The following is a 22,331-nucleotide window of genomic DNA, read 5'->3' as shown; positions in this document are numbered from 1 at the left end:
TTAAAAACTGCTGCGCTGCCCCCTGGCGGAATGTTTCATACCGCCAAGGGGGTTAATTAAGGCAAAGGCAAACAGGGCATACAATGATAATGCATACGCTTTGTCTCATGGAACATGTTTGAAGGCATCATATGTTACACCAAGGTCCTGACTGTTTGCTATTTGTGAACCTCATTGCTCTGTGGGAAATAAGAGCATTTTCCAACTAGCAAGCAATCAGTATCTCCCTCTGTGCATAGAACTCTCTGTAATGAGCATTCTGTACAGATCACCTGGCAGAACTAAAGATATCACCACCAGTGATACATTTCAGAAGGTACTATAAATCATGGCCTGACTAAATCAGGGACTGACAAACACTGACTAAATAATCTATAAATAAATATTGTAAACAATAAGCCATTTTATTCATTGTGTTATTTTCTCTACAACTTCCTCTATAAGATGGCTAAGACCGGTTAAGATAACTGCATGTCTTGAGCTACCTGACAGTGTGGTACTGTCATTAGCACGTGGTACTGTCACTGGTGGGGATACTTGATGCCATGGCTGCAAGACCCCTGGCTTCATAATCATTCTCACTCTGTTTTATAGGTATGGAGAACCAGCACCATCAGGATTTTTCCTAAAGGAATGCAAGAACTTCCAAGTGAATACATAATGTCAAGTGGAATTTGCCTTTTTAAAACAGAACGTATTCACAAATCTCACCCTCACAAGAGTGGAAAATAACACTGATACTTCAGGTAAACTTGTAAATAATGAATTCCTTTATGTCCGCAAGGCTAAATTACCTGTTGCTGATGAAAAACAAAAAGAAAAATTGACATGGCAAAATTGTGTGCATTGCATTTACTACCGACCGTATAACTCAGGCATTCTCAACCAGGGTTCCCTGAAATCCTAGTGTTCCTTGAGGACATTTCAGGGGTTCCCTCAGTGGCATGGCTAAGGAGCTGTGGGCCCAGATGCAAGTTTTACAATGGGGCCCCCCAAGTACTCTATACATAACAATTGATACGGCGCACCAAAACCTGTGAATGCCAACTACCGTGTCAGAGGTGCAAAAAGAGGATGGGGAACAGTTTGTTAATGATTACCACTATTCATAGTATCTATAGAAGTGATTATAAGGAGCGCAGGACCAACAGAGAGCTAATACCGTAGTTGAGGAAGAGCAGTTTGGGGGCCCCTCTGGCCCAAGGGCCCCAATGCGGTCGCTACCTCTGCAACCCCTATTGCTACACCCCTGGGTTCCCTGGCATTTTCCCCTCCCATGACAGTGGTGGGCTGAGAAAGTTTCAAAAGTACCTCTTTGGTTCTTCTGTGTCCTCTTCAGTCATTGTATGGTCATCCCAAATGGTGGGGAGGGAGGGGAAGTATAATATAGCATACTATAATAAGGAATACTGTTGAAAGAAGCACTAATTTAGTTCAGAATAATAAGTAGCAGACTAATAAAAACACAAGATTAGAGAGACAGTAAAATGAGGGGCCCTGTAATACAATACAATAACATTTGTAAAGCGCTTTTCTCCCATAGGACTCAAAGCGCATAGTTGTGTCTCAGATTAATACAGGGTTCCAGGCTGGGTTGTGTTACAGAGGAGATAGTCAGATGTTCATGAATGCCAGACTGAAGAGGTAGGTTTTCAGTTTAGACTTAAATGCTTCCAGGGATGGAGCTGTCCTGATTGGGTGTGGCAGGGAGTTCCAAAGTGTAGGGGCAGCATGAAAAAAGGCTCTGTCTCCAAAGGTTTTGAGGTGGACTCTGGGGGTGACCAAGGTGTTATGTCCTTTTGATCTAAGGTTGTGGGGGGTGTGATGCAGTTGCAACAAGTCCTTCAGGTATCCAGGGCCCAGATTGTGCAAGGATTTGAATGTCAGTAAGCCAATCTTAAACAGAATTCTCCATTTTATCGGTAGCCAGTGGAGTGAGCACAGGGTTGGTGTTATGTGGCAATGGCGGGGTTGGCTCGTTAACAGCCTTGCGGCGGCATTCTGTACTAATTGCAGGCTGCGTAAGTCTTTCTTACGCAGGCCTGTGTAGAGGGCGTTGCAGTAGTCTAACCTTGATGTGACGAAGGCATAAACTAGGGTTGGAAGATCTTCTGAAGGAATTAGGTGTTTAATCCTTGCAATATTCCTTAGGTGAAAAAAGGAATGTTTCACAACAGCTGAGATTTGATTCCTGAAGCTTAATATAGGGGGTAGTATAATAAAGAGTACTGTTAAATAGGAGCATTATATTTGTGGGACTTATAGAAAGAAACACTATCTTGCGCTGCTATCATAGGAAGCACTGTCTGTAAGGAAGAAACATGGAAAGGTAGCTAAACAACAAGGCTTTACAATGAACAACCACTTTTAAAGTCCATGCCTCCTAAATACAAAATAAATCCACACTCTAGTGAAGACACTAATGCCGGGGTTCATTGAGAGCCTACAATTATTTGAAGGGTTCCTCTTTGATCAAATGGTTGAGAAAGGCAGGATAACTATTTCAGTTTTAATGTACAGTATAGAAAGGAATAGAAAGTTAGCACCTTCCTCCAGCGGAGGGCGCTTAACTCCAAGATGTTAGTGTTTAGATGACGTCAGGCAGGCCGCTCTGCCCTTCCCTATGTGAACTCTGTGCACGGAAGCTCGGCCTCTTTCCGGTGGGGACCTGGTCCAGGCTAGTCGGCTGACATGAAGGTGAGCTTAGAAATCATGGTTCATGTGACACGTTTGGAGCTTTTTCTGCCACAGATGTGATGTTGGCAATACAGGACGGGGTGTGAGGGAGGCGGCTGCCGCTCGCTCTGAGCGCTTGGTGGACTTTTCGGAGCGGATGGCTGCGGATTATGTGGGGACTGAAGCCGGGAGCGGAGATAGCCGGGCATGGCAGCGGCTACCGCACTTCCACCGGTGTCCTCTATAGGAGTGCGCCTGGCCCGTGCTGACGTGTGGCCTGTACTGCCTGAAGGTGTGCTGTCCTCTGCAGAGGGATATGCAGCAACTTCTCCTGATGAACTGGTGTAGCCGTGTCTCCCTGCAAATGCCAGTCATATCCAGGATTGGCTCGGCTCTCCTTGTGTATCTGTTATTCTGGTGCTATATGAAGTATTGAAATGGAAAGGCCGCTGGGTAATCAGACATGATGTGCAGCTTGCATTGCTTTATATTGTTTTCACACACGTTGGTTTAAGCATTTCTGCTTGGAGTCAATACTGCACCATGTCCCTCAAATGTTACTCCTGATGCTGCTGCATGTTCCAATTGCATTCCTTGCCATGCAGTAGTACAGTGATATCACCGTTTAGCTGTACGTTTTGTTAGTGTCAGGGATATTTGTTTTTATTCTAAACAGTATGGTTTCCTGTACTGAAACTCTTCTCTCCCAGTTCCCACCCTATTTTACCTGCGTCCATGCAAAAGAATTTGTGTGTCGATGCACATTTTAATATGTTAGTACGGATGCGCGAGCACAGTTCCACAAGAATCAAAACTGTACCTACCTATGTGTGAGGAAATAACTGTGGCAGAGAAGTGCAATGCCTAGTTCACACAGGTGTCAGGGTGCAGTTGTGGCCATGGCTCGTTTAGCCAATTCCAAATGCTTTTCTGCTAGTAAGCAGGAAATCATTTGGCTACCTTCCTATCATCCATATGAATGGAAGCGACAGTTGATTGCTTTAAAGGACAACTGAACTGAGAAGAATATGGATGCTGCCATATTTAGTTCCTTTGAAACAATACCAGTTGCCTGGCAGCCCTGTTGATCTATTTGGCTGCAGTGGTGTCTGAATAAACAAACGGAAACAAGCCTGCAGCTAATCTTGTTAGATCTGACAATAATGTCAGAAACGCCTGATGTGCTGTATGCTTGTCCAGGTTCTATGGCTAAAAGCAGAGGTGCCCACACTTTTTCGGCTTGTGAGCTACTTTCAAAAATTAGCAAGTCAAAGTGATCTACCTATGTACAATTTTAGGAGCACACTTGTATATACAGAATGGAAAATGTAGTGGGGTCGGGATCTACCGGTAGATAGCGATCTACCTAATGGGCACCCCTGGCTAAAAGCATCAGGACAGCCAGGCAACTGGTATTGCCTGAAAGTAAATAAACATGGTAGCATCCACATAACTATCGCTAGTTGTCCTTTTAAGCATTGCTTTTGTTGCCTTCAGCAGGACAGAATACAGCTTTACTAAACTGAATGTGTCGTAAAGCGGACCCAAACTTGGAGCTTTCTCTCTGCTCTAAAAGATATGCAACAGCATTATAACCTTTAAAGGAAACCATTTCTGCTACAGCAGATACAAATCCTTCAATAACTCTGCACGGTTTCTACTTCCTGTTTTCATGGAAGCAGACATGTTAACATACTGTGCTTTCAAATGAGATTATCTGCTGTGGCAGTCGGGTGACATGGGAGAGATCAAATTACACTTGTGATTATACACAAATGAGGGGGAATTAGACAGGTTAAACTCTCTAAATACATACAGGGTGCATTTTCTCTGTGTTTTCCTTCTGTCCTGTGCAAGATTTTAGTTCCACTTTAACAGATATAGGTTACAAAGTGTGCCTGTACTGTACAGGTCTTTGCTCTAGTAGTCTGGAAACCCACTGGGGAAGATTCAGCATGGTGGAAATGGACTGCCGTAAAAGTCCAAAGACATTAAAACCCTTTTAACTGTTTCTGAAACATAAATAAATTGCTCCTGCAGTTAAACTTATCCTTTTGTCCTGCAGCTGAATATTTCTTTCCCTGCCACTGGCTGCCAGAAGCTGATAGAAGTTGATGATGAACGGAAGCTGCGTACTTTTTATGAAAAGCGGATGGCCACTGAGGTTTCAGCTGATCCCTTAGGTGAAGAATGGAAGGTAAGGCATTTCATATAACATTTCAGCTTTGTAACTCCAAATGCATTGTTTTGCTTTTCCATTCTGTACAAGGCTGTCTAGAGACGCAAAGTAATTCAACTAGGGCATAACTCATACAGTCCTCTTAACATTACTAAATGATGTTCTCCATTTCTTTAGGGATACGTTGTACGCATCAGTGGAGGAAATGACAAGCAGGGTTTCCCCATGAAGCAGGGAGTGCTCACCCATGGCCGTGTGCGTCTTCTGTTAAGCAAGGGTCATTCCTGCTACCGCCCCAGGAGGACTGGCGAGCGCAAGAGGAAGTCTGTACGTGGATGTATTGTGGATGCTAATTTAAGTGTGCTGAACTTGGTTATTGTCAGGAAAGGTGAGTCGATTGGGCTAGCAATACATGTGGATTGCTATAAAGCAATATAGTAGTCTTTCCTCTCTTGTTATCACAAGTGTAAACATTGCAATACAGGCTATGGATCAGTGGTGTACAGAAGTGCTGTATGCTTAATGCCTTACTTGCCTTGCAGTTCCTCACTGCCAGTCATCCATCTCCCTCATCAGTTAGAACCCTGACACAGCTAAGCTTAGTAGTCTTTAGGGTGCTAGGACTGCTGGAAATAGAATGTTGAGCTGCAGTCCTAGCCATTGAGCATATTAGAAAAGGTGGTCACTGGGGGGATACCACAGTCACCTGTATGACAAGGAGAGACCAGGAGCCAAATGGTGCAGTATTGTGGGGTACTAGATGTTAGATTGTAGTATAAGAGTATTTATACTCACAAAAGTGGGTTGCAGTCCCTGCAACCACCGTATATTGCCTACAGGGAAATAACCGTCCCCGCTCGGTATTTCAAATCCTACTGGAACTGGATGGTCGCACTCCTGGTTGGTCCTTCTTGGTTGTAGCTAACGCCACACCCGGAAGGTGAACACCTCCAAAGGAGATGTAATGTATAGTACTGGGGGTGGAGGCGCCCAAAGATGGGTAATGTGATGAAACAAAATATGGTGGAGGTAGGGTGTCTTTACCACTCAAGATGGAAGAACCCAAACCACAGGGTTACTGTAAAAAGATTACATTATTTATTTTAAAAGGACAATGCGTTTCACGGGTCTCAGCCCGCTTCTTCGGGTCAATACAAGTGCCTTTAAATTGGATCCGAGATTAACTTTTACTCATTGCATAATTGTGTTCCTTTCCTATTGTTAATAGGGCATTCCTCAAGCCAAATACTTTTTTGCTTTTTGTTTTAATACTCTTAATTCCCTATAAACTAAACAAGCCACGCCCACAGGCTTTCAGAGAGCCAAGGCACTTTCAGACAGTAGCAAGGGCTCATGGGAGCTCATTCTGGGCAGGAGGAGGGGGAAGTATTACTAGCCAGAGATTTCAGAGGCAGAAGGGAGGAGGAGGGGGATTAGTTTTCTTTGCTCAAGATGCAGATAAGCCTGCCTCTGTGTAATGTTTACAAACATGGCGACTGTCGTATCACAGGAAGAAATATTCTTAAGGTGGCCATACACTGGTCGATTTGCCATCAGAATCGACCAACAGATAGATCCCTCTCTGATCGAATCTGATCAGAGAGGGATCGTATGGCCACCTTTACTGCAAACAGATTGTGAATCGATTTCAGCCTGAAACCGATCACAATCTGTGGAGCTGTGGAACATAGCAAGGTTAATTCATCATTCCTCAGTAATAATCCCATACAAGCGCGGCAATATAACCTGTAGTTATGCACGGAAGTACCGCGAGATATGCTATTAGCGTGACCGTTTCTATGGTAACACCCACTACTAGAGTACAGCGGGGCGTGCTACTAATGTATCTTCTATTACTGCAGGTAGATATTGCTGTGTGTGCACGGTAATGCCGCTGAATAATGAATCCACCCCATAGACTGATTACAAAAATTGTCGAATGAGAAAAAATTGTACATGTCACTGCTGCGGAAAGAATAAAAAGAATGGGGTCGGGAAAGGATTAAAAAAAAAAAAAAAACCTGCACTTACAATGTTTTATAAATGTGAGTAGAGACTGGTGCACGAACATGGTCTTTAACCACTTGAGGACCTCAGGCTTATACCTCCCTAGTGACCTTTTTTTTTTTTTTTTTTTTTTTTTTTTTTTTACAATTTTGCACACTGCAGCTTTAACCACTTAAGGACTGCAGTCATAAAACCCCTTAAGGACCAGAGCCTTTTTTTCCATTCGGACCACTGCAGCTTTCACGGTTTATTGCTCAGTCATACAACCTACCACCTAAATGAATTTTACCTCCTTTTCTTGTCACTAATACAGCTTTCTTTCGGTGCTATTTGATTGCTGCTGCGAGTTTTAATTTTTATTATATTCATCAAAAAAGACATGAATTTTGTCAAGTAAAATTTCCTATACATTTGAGCGCGAAAGTTATTCTGCTACATGTCTTTGATAAAAAAAAAAACCATTCAGTGTATATTTATTGGATTGGGTAAAAGTTATAGCGTTTACAAACTATGGAGCCAAAAGTGAATTTTCCCATTTTCAAGCATCTCTGACTTTTCTGCGCACCTGTCAGGTTTCATGAGGGGCTAAAATTCCAGGATAGTACAAATCCCCCCCAAATGACCCCATTTTGGAAAGAAGACATCCCAAAGTATTCAGTGAGAGGCATGGTGAGTTCATAGAAGATTTTATTTTTTGTCACAAGTTAGCGGAAAATGACACTTTGTAACAAAAAAAAAAAAAAGTTTCCATTTCTTCTAACTTGCGACAAAAAAAAAATGAAATCTGCCACGGACTCACTATGCTACTCTCTGAATACCTTGAAGTGTCTACTTTCCAAAATGGGGTCATTTGTGGGGTGTGTTCACTGTCCTGGCATTTTGGGGGGTGCCTAATTGTAAGCACCCCTGTAAAGCCTAAAGATGCTCATTGGACTTTGGGCCCCTTAGCGCAGTTAGGCTGCAAAAAAGTGCCACACATGTGGTATTGCCGTACTCAGGAGAAGTAGTATAATGTGTTTTGGGGTGTATTTTTACACATACCCATGCTGGGTGGGAGAAATATCTCCGTAAATGACAATTGTTTTATTTTTTTTTACACACAATTGTCAATTTATAGAGATATTTCTCCCACTCAGCATGGGTATGTGGAAAAATACACCCCAAAACACATTATACTACTTCTCCTGAGTACGGCGATACCACATGTGTGGCACTTTTTTGCACCCTAACTGCGCTAAGGGGCCCAAAGTCCAATGAGTACCTTTAGGATTTCACAGGTCATTTTGAGAAATTTCGTTTCAAGACTGCTCCTCACGGTTTAGGGCCCCTAAAATGCCAGGACAGTATAGGAATCCCACAAATTACCCCATTTTAGAAAGAAGACACCCCAAGGTATTCCATTAGGAGGATGGTGAGTTCATAGAAGATTTTTTTTTTTTTTTTGTCACAAGTTAGCGGAAATTGATTTGAATTGTTTTTTTTTTCACAAAGTGTCATTTTCTGCTAACTTGTGACAAAAATAAAATCTTCTATGAACTCACCATACTCCTAACGGAATACCTTGGGGTGTCTTCTTTCTAAAATGGGGTCATTTGTGGGGTTCCTATACTGCCCTGGCATTTTAGGGGCCCTAAACCGTGAGGAGTAGTCTTGAAACCAAATGTCTCAAAATGACCTGTGAAATCCTAAAGGTACTCATTGGACTTTGGGCCCCTTAGCACAGTTAGGCTGCAAAAAAGTGTCACACATGTGGTATCGCCGTACTCAGAAGAAGTAGTATAATGTGTTTTGTGGTGTATTTTTTACATATAACCATGCTGGGTGGGAGAAATATCTCTGTAAATGACACATTTTTGATTTTTTTTACACACAATTGTCCATTTACAGAGAGATTTCTCCCACCCAGCATGGGTATGTGTAAAAATACACCACAAAACACATTATACTACTTCTCCTGAGTATGGCGATACTACATGTGTGACACTTTTTTGCAGCCTAGGTGCGCTAAGGGGCCCAACGTCCTATTCACAGGTCATTTTGAGGCATTTGTTTTCTAGACTACTCCCTACGGTTTAGGGCCCCTAAAATGCCAGGGCAGTATAGGAACCCCACAAGTGACCCCATTTTAGAAAGACGACACCCCAAGGTATTCCGTTAGGGGTATGGTGAGTTCATAGAAGATTTTATTTTTTGTCACAAGTTAGTGAAAAATGACACTTTGTGAAAAAAACAATAAAAATCCAATTTCCGCTAACTTTTGACAAAAAATAAAATCTTCTATGAACTCATCATACACCTAACAGAATACCTTGGGGTGTCTTCTTTCTAAAATGGGGTCACTTGTGGGGTTCCTATACTGCCCTGGCATTTTACGGGCCCAAAACCGTGAGTAGTCTGGAAACCAAATGTCTCAAAATGACTGTTCAGGGGTATAAGCATCTGCAAATTTTGATGACAGGTGGTCTATGAGGGGGCAAATTTTGTGGAAACGGTCATAAGCAGGGTGGCCTCTTAGATGACAGGATGAATTGGGCCTGATCTGATGGATAGGAGTGCTAGGGGGGTGACAGGAGGTGATTGATGGGTGTCTCAGGGGGCGGTTAGAGGGGAAAATAGATGCAATCAATGCACTGGGGAGGTGATCGGAAGGGGGTCTGAGGGGGATCTGAGGGTTTGGCCGAGTGATCAGGAGCCCACACGGGGCAAATTAGGGCCTGATCTGATGGGTAGGTGTGCTAGGGGGTGACAGGAGGTGATTTATGGGTGTCTCAAGGTGTGATTAGAGGGGGGAAATAGATGCAAGCAATGCACTAGCGAGGTGATCAGGGCTGGGGTCTGAGGGCGTTCTGAGGTGTGGGCGGGTGATTGGGTGCCCGCAAGGGGCAGATTAGGGTCTAATCTGATGGGTAACAGTGACAGGTGGTGATAGGGGGTGATTGATGGGTAATTAGTGGGTGTTTAGAGGAGAGAATAGATGTACACTGCGCTTGGGAGGTGATCTGATGTCGGATCTGCGGGCGATCTATTGGTGTGGGTGGGTGATCAGATTGCCCGCAAGGGGCAGGTTAGGGGCTGATTGATGGGTGGCAGTGACAGGGGGTGATTGATGGGTGGCAGTGACAGGGGGTGATTGACAGGTGATCAGTGGGTTATTACAGGGAAGAACGGATGTAAATAATGCACTGGCGAATCGCTAAGGGGGGGTTTGAGGGCAATCTGAGCGTGTGGGCGGGCGATTGGGTGCCCGCAAGGGTCTAATCTGATGGGTAACAGTGACAGGTGGTGATAGGGGGTGATTGATGGGTGATTGATGGGTAATTAGTGGGTGTTTAGAGGAGAGAATAGATGTAAACGATGGATTTGGGAGGTGATCTGATGTCGGATCTGCGGGCGATCTATTGGTGTGGGTGGGTGATCAGATTGCCCGCAAGGGGCAGGTTAGGGGCTGATTGATGGGTGGCAGTGACAGGGGGTGATTGACGGGTGATTGATGGGTGATTGACAGGTGATCAGGGGGGATAGATGCATACAGTACACAGGGGGGGGGGAGGGTCTGGGGAGAATCTGAGGGGTGGGGGGTGATCAGGAGGGAGCAGGGGGCAGTTTAGGGACTAAAAAAAAAAATAGCGTTGACAGATAGTGACAGGGAGTGATTGATGGGTGATTAGGGGGGTGATTGTGTGCAAATGGTGGTCTGGGGGGTGGGCAGGGGGGGGGTCTGAGGGGTACTGTGGGCGATCAGGGGGCAGGGGGGGGCAGATCAGTGTGTTTGGGTGCAGACTAGGGTGGCTGCAGCCTGCCCTGGTGGTCCCTCGGACACTGGGACCACCAGGGCAGGAGGCAGCCTGTATAATACTTTGTAAACATTACAAAGCGTATTATACGCTTCCTATCCGGGGATCGTCGGGTTAACAACCCGCCGGCGCTTCCGATTGGCCGGCGGGTTGACGTCGCGGGTGGGCGGAGCCTATTGCCGGTGGATGCGCGCGCATCCCAGCGCGCGATCCCCGGCCAGAGAGTGCCCCAGGACCTGACGCCAATCTGCGTTACGTGGTCCTGGGGCTGCCACTTTGCTGCCGCCAATATGAAGTAGGCGGTCGGCAAGTGGTTAAAGGGGAACTCCAGTGAAAATAATGTCATAAAAAAAGTGCCTAATTTTTACAATGATTATATATAAATGATTTAGTCAGTCTTTGCTCATTGTAAAATCTTTTCTTTTCCCTGATTTACATTCAGACATTTATCATGGTGATATTTTTACTGCTGGCAGGTGATGTCATTGGAAGGAGATGCTGCTTGCTTTTATGGCAGTTAGAAACTGCTGTTATTTCCCACAATGCAACAAGGCTCCACAGTGTGATGTCAGGACCTCAGAGCTGTGAGGCGCTGACATCACACTGTGGGAGGGGCTTCACCACAATATCAGCCATACAGAGCCCCCTGATAATCCGTTTGAGAAAAGGAAAATATTCCTCATGTAAAAGGGGGTATCAACTATGGGTCGGGATGAAGTTCACTTGTTGGTTACGATCTCTTTAACAGTGTGCTGCACTGCTATACAACTGTTTATGACTGTCTCTTATTGGCATTAGCCTATGAGAGACAATCGTTTGTGAGTCTCTTTTGGGGACAGCTAAGTGACAGAGCTGTCACTCAACACCCGCGCCCCCCCACACACACAATGGCGTTACGCAGTCCTGGGGCTGCCACCTTCCCGATGCCTATTGGCGTTGTGTGTTCAGGAAGGGGTTAATAAATCCTGCTTTTTATGCCTGTGATAAACTGGCAGCTTTAATAATCAAATGTTACCCAGTGTGGGGAAAAAAAGGCAAAATGAAGTTTCTCTTTGTAGAACTGGGGTAGATTTGTCATACAAATATATGCAGCCCCTACAGAAAATAGATTTCCAGCCTACTATTTTGCCTAATGAAATGACTTTGTTCAGTGAATGTCCTGTGTGCACAGTGCATACTGGTTAGTTTTATTTTAATTTTTTTTTTTTTTTTATAGGAGAGAAGGACATTCCCGGCCTTACTGATAACACCGTTCCACGTCGTTTGGGGCCTAAGAGGGCCAGCAGGATCCGCAAGCTGTTCAACCTGTCCAAAGAAGATGATGTGCGCCAGTATGTGGTTAGGAAGCCACTGAGTAAGGAAGGTAAGTGTAATGGTGCTCTACTGTAAAAGGGAACATAAGGGGCACAATGACTGTACATAATGTGGTCATGTTCTCAAAATTTAGACTAATTAGGAATTTGATGGAATTAATTTCCATTGGTAGTAGGAGACCTCTTATAGAGATTACTAACAGAGATTGTTTATTAGATGTAAATATTACTAGCATTTAAATGGTATACATATTTCTTGGAATTAGCTTGCACTTTTTGGGGGGTTAGAGCAGCACCCATCAACAAGAGAGGAGGGCGGCGTGCCTCAGCTTGCAGCTTTCCACACCACTGGAGCCGTCACTTGCAGAGATCCACTTGAGCAGGCACCACCAGTATAAGAATAGTCGCTTTTATTGTTCACATGGGTTAAAAGACTGCAATATCATTGCATTGCAGTTTTGACAACTTGGCAAAGAGCATGAAGCTCGAAAACAGTGGTCTGTGGTTTTATGGCTGTCTTTTAACCTATGTGAACAATAAAAGTGACTATTCTTATACTGGTGGTGCCTGCTCAAGTAGATCTTTGGAATGAGCTTGATCAGAATCTTCAGGAAATGTTTAGCTACATTCCATGCTGCATGCAATGTGCATGCATGTCACAATTATTTGCATGTCATTAACCATATAGGTTGCTTCTCCTGTATTAAAATTGCCATGAATTTAGAAAAGTTTAATGTGAGAGGTTTCACAACTCTTATTGTATCCTTATCGAGTATTTGGAAAATATTTGTACACTTGTGTATTTTCTGCTACATTAGCCACAAGGCGCCTCACTTGTGGCTACAAGCACTATTACGCACTGCTATTTGGCCTGAGGAGGCGGGTATGCACCCACAAAGTGCGTTGCCAGTGCAATAAAATTCTGTTATATACGTAAATTTGTCTTCATTTAGGTAAGCCACCTCACTCTCTTTCATTTTATTTGTTGTTAACACTTTTTTTCTCTGGGCGCCTTTTCCTCCTTATCCTGTACCTTTAGGTAGAAGGGGAGAGTAAGGCCCTGTGCATACCAAAACCGCTAGCAGATCCACAAACCGCTAGCAGATCCACAAAACGCTAGTGGTTTTTGGAGCGGATTTCAGAGTGAATCTAGGCATGTTTAGAGTCGTTTTCTAAACATATCGGTTTTGGGTGCGTTTTTTTTGTGTAGCAGATTACACATACAGGTAGTCCTTGGGTTACTAATGCCCGCTTTACGAATGCCCCGCCGATACGAACGTCCCGCCGATAGCTCCGCCCTGTCGATGACGTCACCGCGAGCGCCAGATTGCGGTGATTTAAATGTTGTTAAGTACTTTTACATTGATCTAAAGACGCCGTGTGTGTGGGGAGGTGAGCAGATACATACCGCACACCTCCCGTGCCCTGGCGTCACCCTCTGCCTCTACAAAACACATCCGTATCATAACACAGATCCGCGTCACAGATCACACACGGCGTCTTTATATCAGTGTAAAAGTACTTAAAAACATTTAAATCACCGCAATCAGGACGCTGTCTCGACTTAAGGACAGATTCAGGTTAAGAATGAGCCTACAGTCCCTATCTTGTTAGTTAACCGAGGACTACCTGTATTGTTACAGTAAAAGCTGTTACTGAACAGCTTCTGTAACAAAAACGCCTGGCAAACCGCTCTGATGTAGCGTTTTTCAGAGCGGTTTGCGTTTTTCCTATACTTTGAGGCAGAAACGCTTCTGGAAAAAAGTATAACCAGGTAGAACTTGTAAAAGGGATGATCAATGAGCTGTTTATGCAGGATTATGTACATTATTTTGTTTTTAGCAAATATATGCAGTTTGAAAATAGACCAATCAGTTTAAACTTGAGTGGGACTTGACTGTTCCATTTTCAAGCTGCATATATTTGTATAACAATTTATATAATCCTGCATGAACTCAGAAATATTTGCATGTCATTGGTCATCTGTACTTGCAAATTGTATGTTTGCAGCCGACAAGCCAGGAATTGTACCTGAGACACTAGTGCTACAAGGTCCGTGCTAGCCAGTATGCCAATCTCGCTGTAAAGAGCCTTCTATGCATTACTTGTACTGGTTTATGCCAATACGGTGTGATTCATGCAAATATGAAGCCCTAAAAAGAGATACATGCCAGGATAGAGGGAAGCCTCTGACTGCTCCAGAGGCTTATTTATCAAGAATATCTTGGGGTACAGTCCTTTTTATTGTGAAGGATCAAAACACAGTCCTTTTACAGGGTAATCCACCTTACCCACCAACGCTTATTTGTAACTTTAAAAAAAGGACTATATATCAACTGATGCAATCTCAGAGAGGCAAAAGAACTATGAAAAAATATTTATTGACACGTATAGAAAAATATCAAAAAGTACATAATTCTTCAATATCGCAATAATAGGTCTTGGACATGCATAAAATTGATTTGAATCAACAAGCGGTTGTAGCTTTACGGGTATTAAACTTCAAGGCTACGACACATGTTCGTTTCGGGCTTTTTTGTATAATTGTATATGCCCTTCATCAGGCCGTGATGCCCAATTCTGTGTAGCTCAACCAAGGGGGAGAAGACCAATCGGGCAAAAAGGCCAATTACTGGGGGCGTCTGAGCTCACCAGACGCACAAAACCTTCCCAACGGCTTTAGATAGGAGCTGCAAGGTGGGAACCCTTTGATATTTTTCTATACGTGTCAATAAATATTTTTTCATAGTTCTTTTGCCTCTCTGAGATTGCATCAGTTGATATATAGTCCTTTTTTTTAAAGTTACAAATATGCTCCAGAGGCTTACCCTGATCCTTATCGGCCCCTCTGATGCTCGCTTTGACCCTCTTCTTTAGTTCTGTGCTCCCCTTAGTGTACCAGCACGGCCACACTGCACAAGTGCAAGTAGGGTTTGCGCCTATGCAGTAGCGTAAAACAACTCATGCACAGAGGAAATGGCAGTGCAGGCAGTTTTGTTGCTCTCGGTCTGCAAACATTCAGGAAGAGCTGTCATTGATATGAAATGCTTATAATTGTAAAATGTGTTTTAGGCAAGAAGGCCAGGTCTAAGGCCCCCAAGATCCAGCGACTTGTGACCCCTAGAGTACTTCAACACAAACGTAGGCGTATTGCCCTGAAGAAGCAGCGTACTCAGAAGAACAAGGAAGAGGCATCAGAGTATGCCAAGCTCCTTGCTAAGAGATCAAAGGTGCGTTCTTTGCCTTATTTCTTTGTAGCTTTAACAAAAAAAAGTACTGTAATTCCTGTAATTGCTCTCCATATAACATTGTAACATTGAGGCCTCTTTACACCGTAGGCTGAAAAACTGATGGTTTAACTAGTCGGTTGTTACATAGTGGTGCATTGTGAAAACTTCTGTTTTTCACCCTACTGTGTGAAAGAGGCCATATGGGTCAGCTCACATATGCATTTTTACTAAATGCTTTGCAGAATGCACTGCTATGGGACTACTGATCAGTTAAAATGCATCAGTTTTTCAGCTTACAGTGTGAATTTTTCTAGCAAGACAAAACCTTGACCCAGACAACAGAAGAGTCGCATAAAAATGTGGCAGATGACGCTGCAAAGCTAATATGCATGAAACTGCTGTAATTGCTGCCAAAGGTGCATTTACTAAATGTTGTTCTGACTGGGAGGACTATTAACCACCCTGGAGGTAATGACGAGCCTGGCTCGTCCAGCAGAAACATGCTGAAAGTGGTAATGACGAGCTGGGCTCGTCAATACTGCCAGGGAGATTTCCTGTTTCTCTGCACCGCCGGCTCCACTTTTCCCTCATCAGAGGGATTCCCCAGAGTGGCTGGATGCCTGTCAGCACGCTGTGGGTAGCGATCTGTGCTACCCCCAGCGTGCAGAACTAGCATCCAGCCACTCTGGGGAATCCCTGTGCAGCCGGCGGGCAGAGAAAGTGCGTGCGGGAAGGGATTCCCCCTTCTGTGCGGAGGGGGTGGCCGGGTGTCTCCCTTCTGTGCAGGGGGGGAGATCCCCCTTCTATGCGGGCTGGTGGCCGGGTGTCTCCCTTCTGCGCAGGGGGGGAGATCCCCCTTCTATGCGGGCTGTTCGGGGACTCCCCCTTCTGTGTGTGGGGGGGTCCCCTTCTGTGCGGGCTGGCTGGGGGTGGCTCTTCCTCCCTCCGGATCCCACGTGCGTCACCCCGTACCCCCCCCCCCCCCCCTTCCTGATCTCCTATCCTCCCCGGTATCCAGCCCTACACTACTCACCCGAGGGCTGTCTCCTGCGCCGGCTGCGATTGGCACCCTCCTCCTCCATCGCTGAAGTCCCGGTCTGTGTAATTACAGTACGCGGCTTGGTGACGTCACCAAGCCGCGTACTGTAGTTACACAGACCGGGACTTCAGTGATGGAGGAGGAGGGTGGCAATCGCGGCCGGCGCAGGAGACAGCCCTCGGGTGAGTAGTGTAGGGCTGGATACCGGGGAGGATAGGAGATCAGGAGGGGGGGGGGGGTACGGGGGACGCACGTGGGATCCGGAGGGAGGAAGAGGGAAGAGCCACCCCCAGCCAGCCCGCACAGAAGGGGACCCCCCCACACACAGAAGGGGGAGTCCCCGAACAGCCCGCATAGAAGGGGGATCTCCCCCCCTGCGCAAAAGGGAGACACCCGGCCACCAGCCCGCATAGAAGGGGGATCTCCCCCCCCCTGCACAGAAGGGAGACACCCGGCCACCAGCCCGCATAGGAGGGAGATCTCCCCCCTGCACAGAAGGGAGACACCCGGCCACCAGCCCGCATAGGAGGGAGATCTCCCCCCCTGCACAGAAGGGAGACACCCGGCCACCAGCCCGCATAGAAGGGGGATCTCCCCCCCCCCCCCCCCCCCCCCCCTGCGCAGAAGGGAGACACCCGGCCTGGGCGGCCACCAGCCCACATAGAAGGGGAATCTCCCCCCCACCCTGCGCAGAAAGGAGACACCAGGCCAACAGCCCGCATAGAAGGGGGATCTCCCCCCCCCCCCCTGCGCAGAAGGGGGAATCCCCGACCAGCCACCAGCCCACAAGGAAGAGGGATCCCCCCCCCCTCCCCTGCACAGAAGCCGCCGCAGGAGACAACCCTCGGGTTAGTAAATGGGGGCTGGAGGAGACTGGGGGGTGGGGGATCGGGGAGGGGGCAAGGGGGGACACCTGGCTACCTATATATCTGGCTAAATAACTGGCTACATATACATCTGGTAAAACATCTGGCTACCTATACATCTGGCTACCTATACATCTGGTAAAACATCTGGCTACCTATACATCTGGCTACCTATACATCTGGTAAAACATCTGGCTACCTATACTTCTGGCTAAATATCTGCCTACCTATACATTTGGTAAAATATCTGCCTACCTATACATCTAGCAAAACTATACACCTGGCTACACATCTGGGTCTTATATTCACCATTGGCGAGCTGATCCCTCGTTGCGTACCTCTGATAGCTTCCTCGGTGCCTTCTTCCATGTCCCTTGGCAGATTTTGGTTCATGTCCCCCGGCGATCAGCGTTGATGACACCAGGGTCACACAGTGTCATCAACATCTCACAGTAAACACTTTTTTTTAGTTTAATTCAATACAATAACCTGTATTGAATTCAATATTTAAAAAAAAAATGATTGCAAAAAAAAAAAAAAAAGGTTGACAATTATTGGAAATTAATTGAACCACTTTTTGCACGGAAATCCTGGGGAAATAGAACGCCAGGGAGGTTAAGGGAGGCTAATAAAAGTTCAATAAATACAATTGTAATTGTAATCCTTTGTGATATCTTTGCATTTATTCCTGAATTTACTGTGTTATTCATAAAACACCAGTATAGGAATGTGCAGCAGTGACATGCAATGATAAAGCAGATCTTCCAAACCCTGCCCGCAAGGCCCACCAGCCATACGTGTTTTGTGGAAATCCACATTGGAAGCTAATCAATTCTTCTGAGACGCGAATTAACCCCACCTGTAAATGTTTGATTTTTATCAAAACCTGTACTGCTGGTGGGTTTTGAGGATGCCAAGGAAATCAGTCACAAAATGTAATCATTACGTACAAGTGTAGACCTAACTATTGTGGTTTCCTCAGTACAGATTTTCCAGAGATTATCATGACTGGGCTGTAACAGCCCATGCATAAGGTGGTGCAAACCAGTTGCTAGTATCTGGTGTATAAGTTAAATACGTAGACAATATGTCCCCTGGGCACTTGGTACTTAATGCAATCTGTCATTCATCAATCAAATGGCAATAACCTAATTATTAATAGAAAACTGGAGATTTTACAACATGAAGATCTATATTTTTAGTTTATCCTAGTGTATCATAGTTTATCCTATTTTACTATTTTTATGCTTTTGTGACTGTCCTTAACTACCTAACGACCGCGTCACCAAACCCAGGACCACCTAACTCCGGTTGGCGTCAAGTCCTGGAGCTGCAGCTTAGCAGGGAACGCATGCGCGATTTTTCCGCTCCATGATCAGCCTGCTAGCCGCAATGGGGGAAGGAGGGAGTGAAAAGCCTCCCTTTTGTGTGAAGAAAAAAAAATTGCAGGACCAATCGGAGACCTCCGACAGTGTCCTATTAAGGACATTAAAAAGAGGTTAAATTCATTTGTGTGCTTCGTTGTAGGGCTGTGCAGCACACAGAGAAAGCTGCACAACCCTCTATTGTGAAAAATGGCCTGGTCACTAGGGAGGTGTAAGCCTGATGTCCTGATGTGGTTGAAAGGATTCAGTGATGTATTGGCAGGAACATAATTATGCAGCAATGACTGACAGAAGGTAGCATCTAGTGAAGTTTTCTCCCATTGAATTGCATTGATATTGCCACCTTTAAACTAATCTCCTGTCAGAAACGCACGTTTGCATTAAAAAATAAAAAACACCGCATGGCATGCTTTTTAATGTTTTTTGTTTTGTCTTTATTTTGTAATGACCTGAAATGTTTTCTCCCCCTTCTCTTCTTCAGGAAGCCAAGGAGAAGCGCCAGGAACAGATTGCCAAGAGGCGTAGACTTTCTTCACTGAGAGCCTCCACATCTAAATCTGAATCCAGCCAGAAATAAAGCCTCATGGTTTAAATAAATACATTTTCTTGTAACGGGCCATCTTGTACAGTCCTTTTGGAAAACACTAATGTATAGAACATTTCTGTTTGCTGTTCTCTGAATAATCTCTGGTGTTGCTAAGGGGGAAACTTAAGTTACAAGCTTAAATACCTTGGTAGAAGAAAGCTTCTGGCTTCCCGTATCTTACGCACCACCGTTTAATTGAAGGGTTCCTCTACAGTCTACACTTAATTGACTTGAGCCAGCTTCTTGTGGCTGTGGAGAAGAGCATCCTGATTTGGGCGAGGAAGGTCTGCACTTGCCCAATAGAATGAAGCCACTTGTGCACAGCTCTCCGCGCCCCCCCAATCCCCTGTACAAGTGCTTTATCTTACCAGGCAGACCTTACTCGAGTGTACCTAGTTAGGATGTGCTCGTCCACAGCCAGAAGAAACTTATTTGACTCTCGATTTAAATAAAGTAGAGGTGTAAGAAAATGGGAAGGCTCTGGACTATCCTGAGTCTTATTACTACCGAGGCAAGTACAGTGATTATAGTAAACTTCAAGGGACCTCACCAAGTTGTTTACGATATCAGAATCGGTCATATATTGTGTATTTTATACCGGTACATGGTTGGGCCCTGGGGACGGAGTTTACTATAGACAATGGAGCCACTCAAATGTGATAGACGTGCACTTGCACCTGAAAATGAGGGAAACCCTGAAACAAGTTGTTTTGCTGCCTTAAAGATGAATGCTATTTTATATCGCCTTTTCAGTTCCTTCTTCACTTTGTATTTCGATTTGTTTTGTGGACTGGTGACCCACAGAGGGATTGTGCACTGGTAGACCAGGCATGTGAAGCCTGGGTTGAGTAACTACTCAAGCACACTTATACCGACTGAGTTTACTATAGCCAGAGCTTTACTATTCTCAGTTTACTATAACGAGATTCTACTGTATGTTTTTGTGTTTCAGGGGTGCTTTTAAAATGGATCTGTACTCAATTTCCTCTTTGCTCTAAAAGATAAGCAACAGCCTAGCCTTTTAAAAAAAACATTTGTTTTGTTACAGCTGATGCAAATCCTGCTGTAAATCTGCAGTCTACTTCCTGCTTTCATTTACAAATTAGTTGCTCTGCTGAGGTAGCGGGCCGAGAGATCAAATTACAACTTGTGATTAGTCACAGATGAGGGGGAATTAGACAGGGTGAACTCTAAATACATACAGGGTGCATTTCTCTGTCCTGTGCAAGAGTTCAGGTCCAGTTGTTTGCCCAGCTCTCCTCATCTACAGTATATTTGATATATCACATGTCCCCTGGTCACAGCACATTCAGTAGAAGATGGGCCCTACTGTACAGTGGGCACACCATGCACCATGACACTTATCCCTTTTGTAGTTCTTACAGTACCGTCAGCATATTTTATCCCAAAAAAACTTCCAAATCAAGAAGCTGCTTCATAATAGGGCACTGTAATGAGGAAGGTGAAGGTTACCTGCACCCCCATTTTCTTTATAAACTACGCCAAATTTCTGGCTGTCTTGTTGATCCTGTGTCTCTAAGGGGATGATAGTAAACTCTTTATTCTACTGGGGAAAAAGGAATCCACAGTGACAATCGTGGCACGCAATGACTGGGGCAAGGAACACACTTGTCTTTCAGTTTTCTGCAAGTCGTTTCTAAGCAGAAAAAGGCGTGCGATTTTTCACAGCAGCAATAATTGATAGCGAGAACTGACAAAATTGTGCAGAATTATGATGCAGAATGTCAGGTTTGTTTCTGCATGCAAAAAAAAAAAAATCATGCGTGAACTAGCCCATCAGTTCTCAGTTTTTCTGTGTAGAAAATGCGTATGAAAACAGTCAAGTGTGTCCCCTGCCTAAGAGGAACATAAATTAACTGTAAATCTAAAGAGTCCACAAACTGATTGTCCACTATACCTCTATCAACCCTCAGGACTTGCCCCATTCCTCCTTGCTTTGGCAATGCCTGTATGTCATCTTGGTCATGCCAATTAAGCTCTATTTGACTTTGTGTTTCACAAACCCAGAACAAATATGATCAGTTGCTGTGATTAAAGTAAGGCCGTATTAGCTGCATGCTTGTCTTAGGTGTGCAACTCTGATTGTAGCCAAAAAGATCTGCAAGACTCCCAGGCAATTGGCATTCTTAAACCTTTTAGCAGCCCTGCCAGTGTTATCTTGTGTGAGAATGCAAGGCATCTGCTGCCGGCTATACTCCTTGTGCTGCCTAATGCAGCCATGCTGGGAGCTGTCATAGTTGCCTGTTCCAGACAGCTTTGCTCTTCTCTTCCTCCACCTGTGGCGCTGCACTCCCGACATCCTCTTCTGGGTCCTGATCACATAATATGACATTGAGCGGGGAGAACAATGTGGTGCTCGGGTGTTTGGGATCGCTACAGATCAGGCTAGCTCAGGCATGGGCAAACTTGGCCCTCCAGCTGTTAAAGGCAAATTGAGGGATTTATAGTTCCTTGAGTCATGACTGTGGCTGTCAGACTCCTGCAATGCATTGTGGTACTTGTAGTACCTCAACAGCTGGAGGGCCAAGTTTGCCCGTGCCTGGGCTAGCTGGATCTTTAGCAGACATCTTGTGGCTGCTGTACACATGATGGACCATCTCCCACGGCAAAGTTCAGACCAGCATGTGTACGTAGCATTTCAGTATATTAGACGTGCAGAGCAGATGTATCAAGACTGGGGCAACAAAATTGGTCCAGTAGTGGTAGAAATCCAGCAAGGCATGCGGGAGGAGTGAGGCAGCCCAGTGGATTGATATGAGCGGCATCACCCTGGTCTTCATTTAAAGCAGACCGGAACTCAGAACTTATTCTCTGCTCTTAAAGATACACAACAGCATAACCTTTGAAGAAATTTTTTTTTTGTTACAGCTAATAACCAATCCAGCAATAAATCTGCAGTGTGTGTACTTCCTGCTTTCATGGAAGCAGACACATTGTTACCCAATCTCTGCTGTGGCAGTTCCCCCAATATGCCTCTCCACCTCCGTATGCAGTTATGCGCAGAAAGTGGCCGGGTTTGCAATAGACTTGCATCCTCCATGCTCCAGCCGCTAGAAATCCTTTCTTTCCTCTACAGCGCTATAGCTCTCTACTTCAAAGATTGATACCTGTGAGCTTGATTAATTAATTAGTTGGATAAACCATCATCCCCCTTTCAAATCTGATCAGCTTTATGTAGACAGCAGGGCCGAGGTAGAGGCGAGAGAGGCTCCAGCCTCATGGCGCAGTGTAGGAG

At 45.0% G+C, this 22,331-nt stretch overlaps 1 protein-coding gene across 1 annotated transcript; it reads left to right on the top strand.

Annotated features, from left to right (window-relative positions):
• The first annotated feature begins 2,605 nt into the window (after window positions 1-2,605).
• On the top strand, window positions 2,606-19,101 carry RPS6 (ribosomal protein S6). The gene is made up of 6 exons (XM_068234397.1): window positions 2,606-2,697; window positions 4,742-4,873; window positions 5,033-5,243; window positions 11,873-12,019; window positions 15,042-15,199; window positions 18,971-19,101. The coding sequence occupies exons 1-6, from the start codon at window positions 2,692-2,694 to the stop codon at window positions 19,064-19,066; spliced, it is 750 nt and encodes a 249-aa protein (XP_068090498.1). The 5' UTR covers window positions 2,606-2,691; the 3' UTR covers window positions 19,067-19,101.
• The last annotated feature ends 3,230 nt before the right edge of the window (window positions 19,102-22,331 follow it).

The sequence above is a fragment of the Hyperolius riggenbachi genome, chromosome 1, assembly GCF_040937935.1.
Source record: "Hyperolius riggenbachi isolate aHypRig1 chromosome 1, aHypRig1.pri, whole genome shotgun sequence".
NCBI lineage: Eukaryota > Metazoa > Chordata > Amphibia > Anura > Hyperoliidae > Hyperolius > Hyperolius riggenbachi.
The sequence above is the reverse complement of the archived record's forward strand: the minus strand, read 5'-3'. Positions and strand labels throughout refer to the sequence as shown.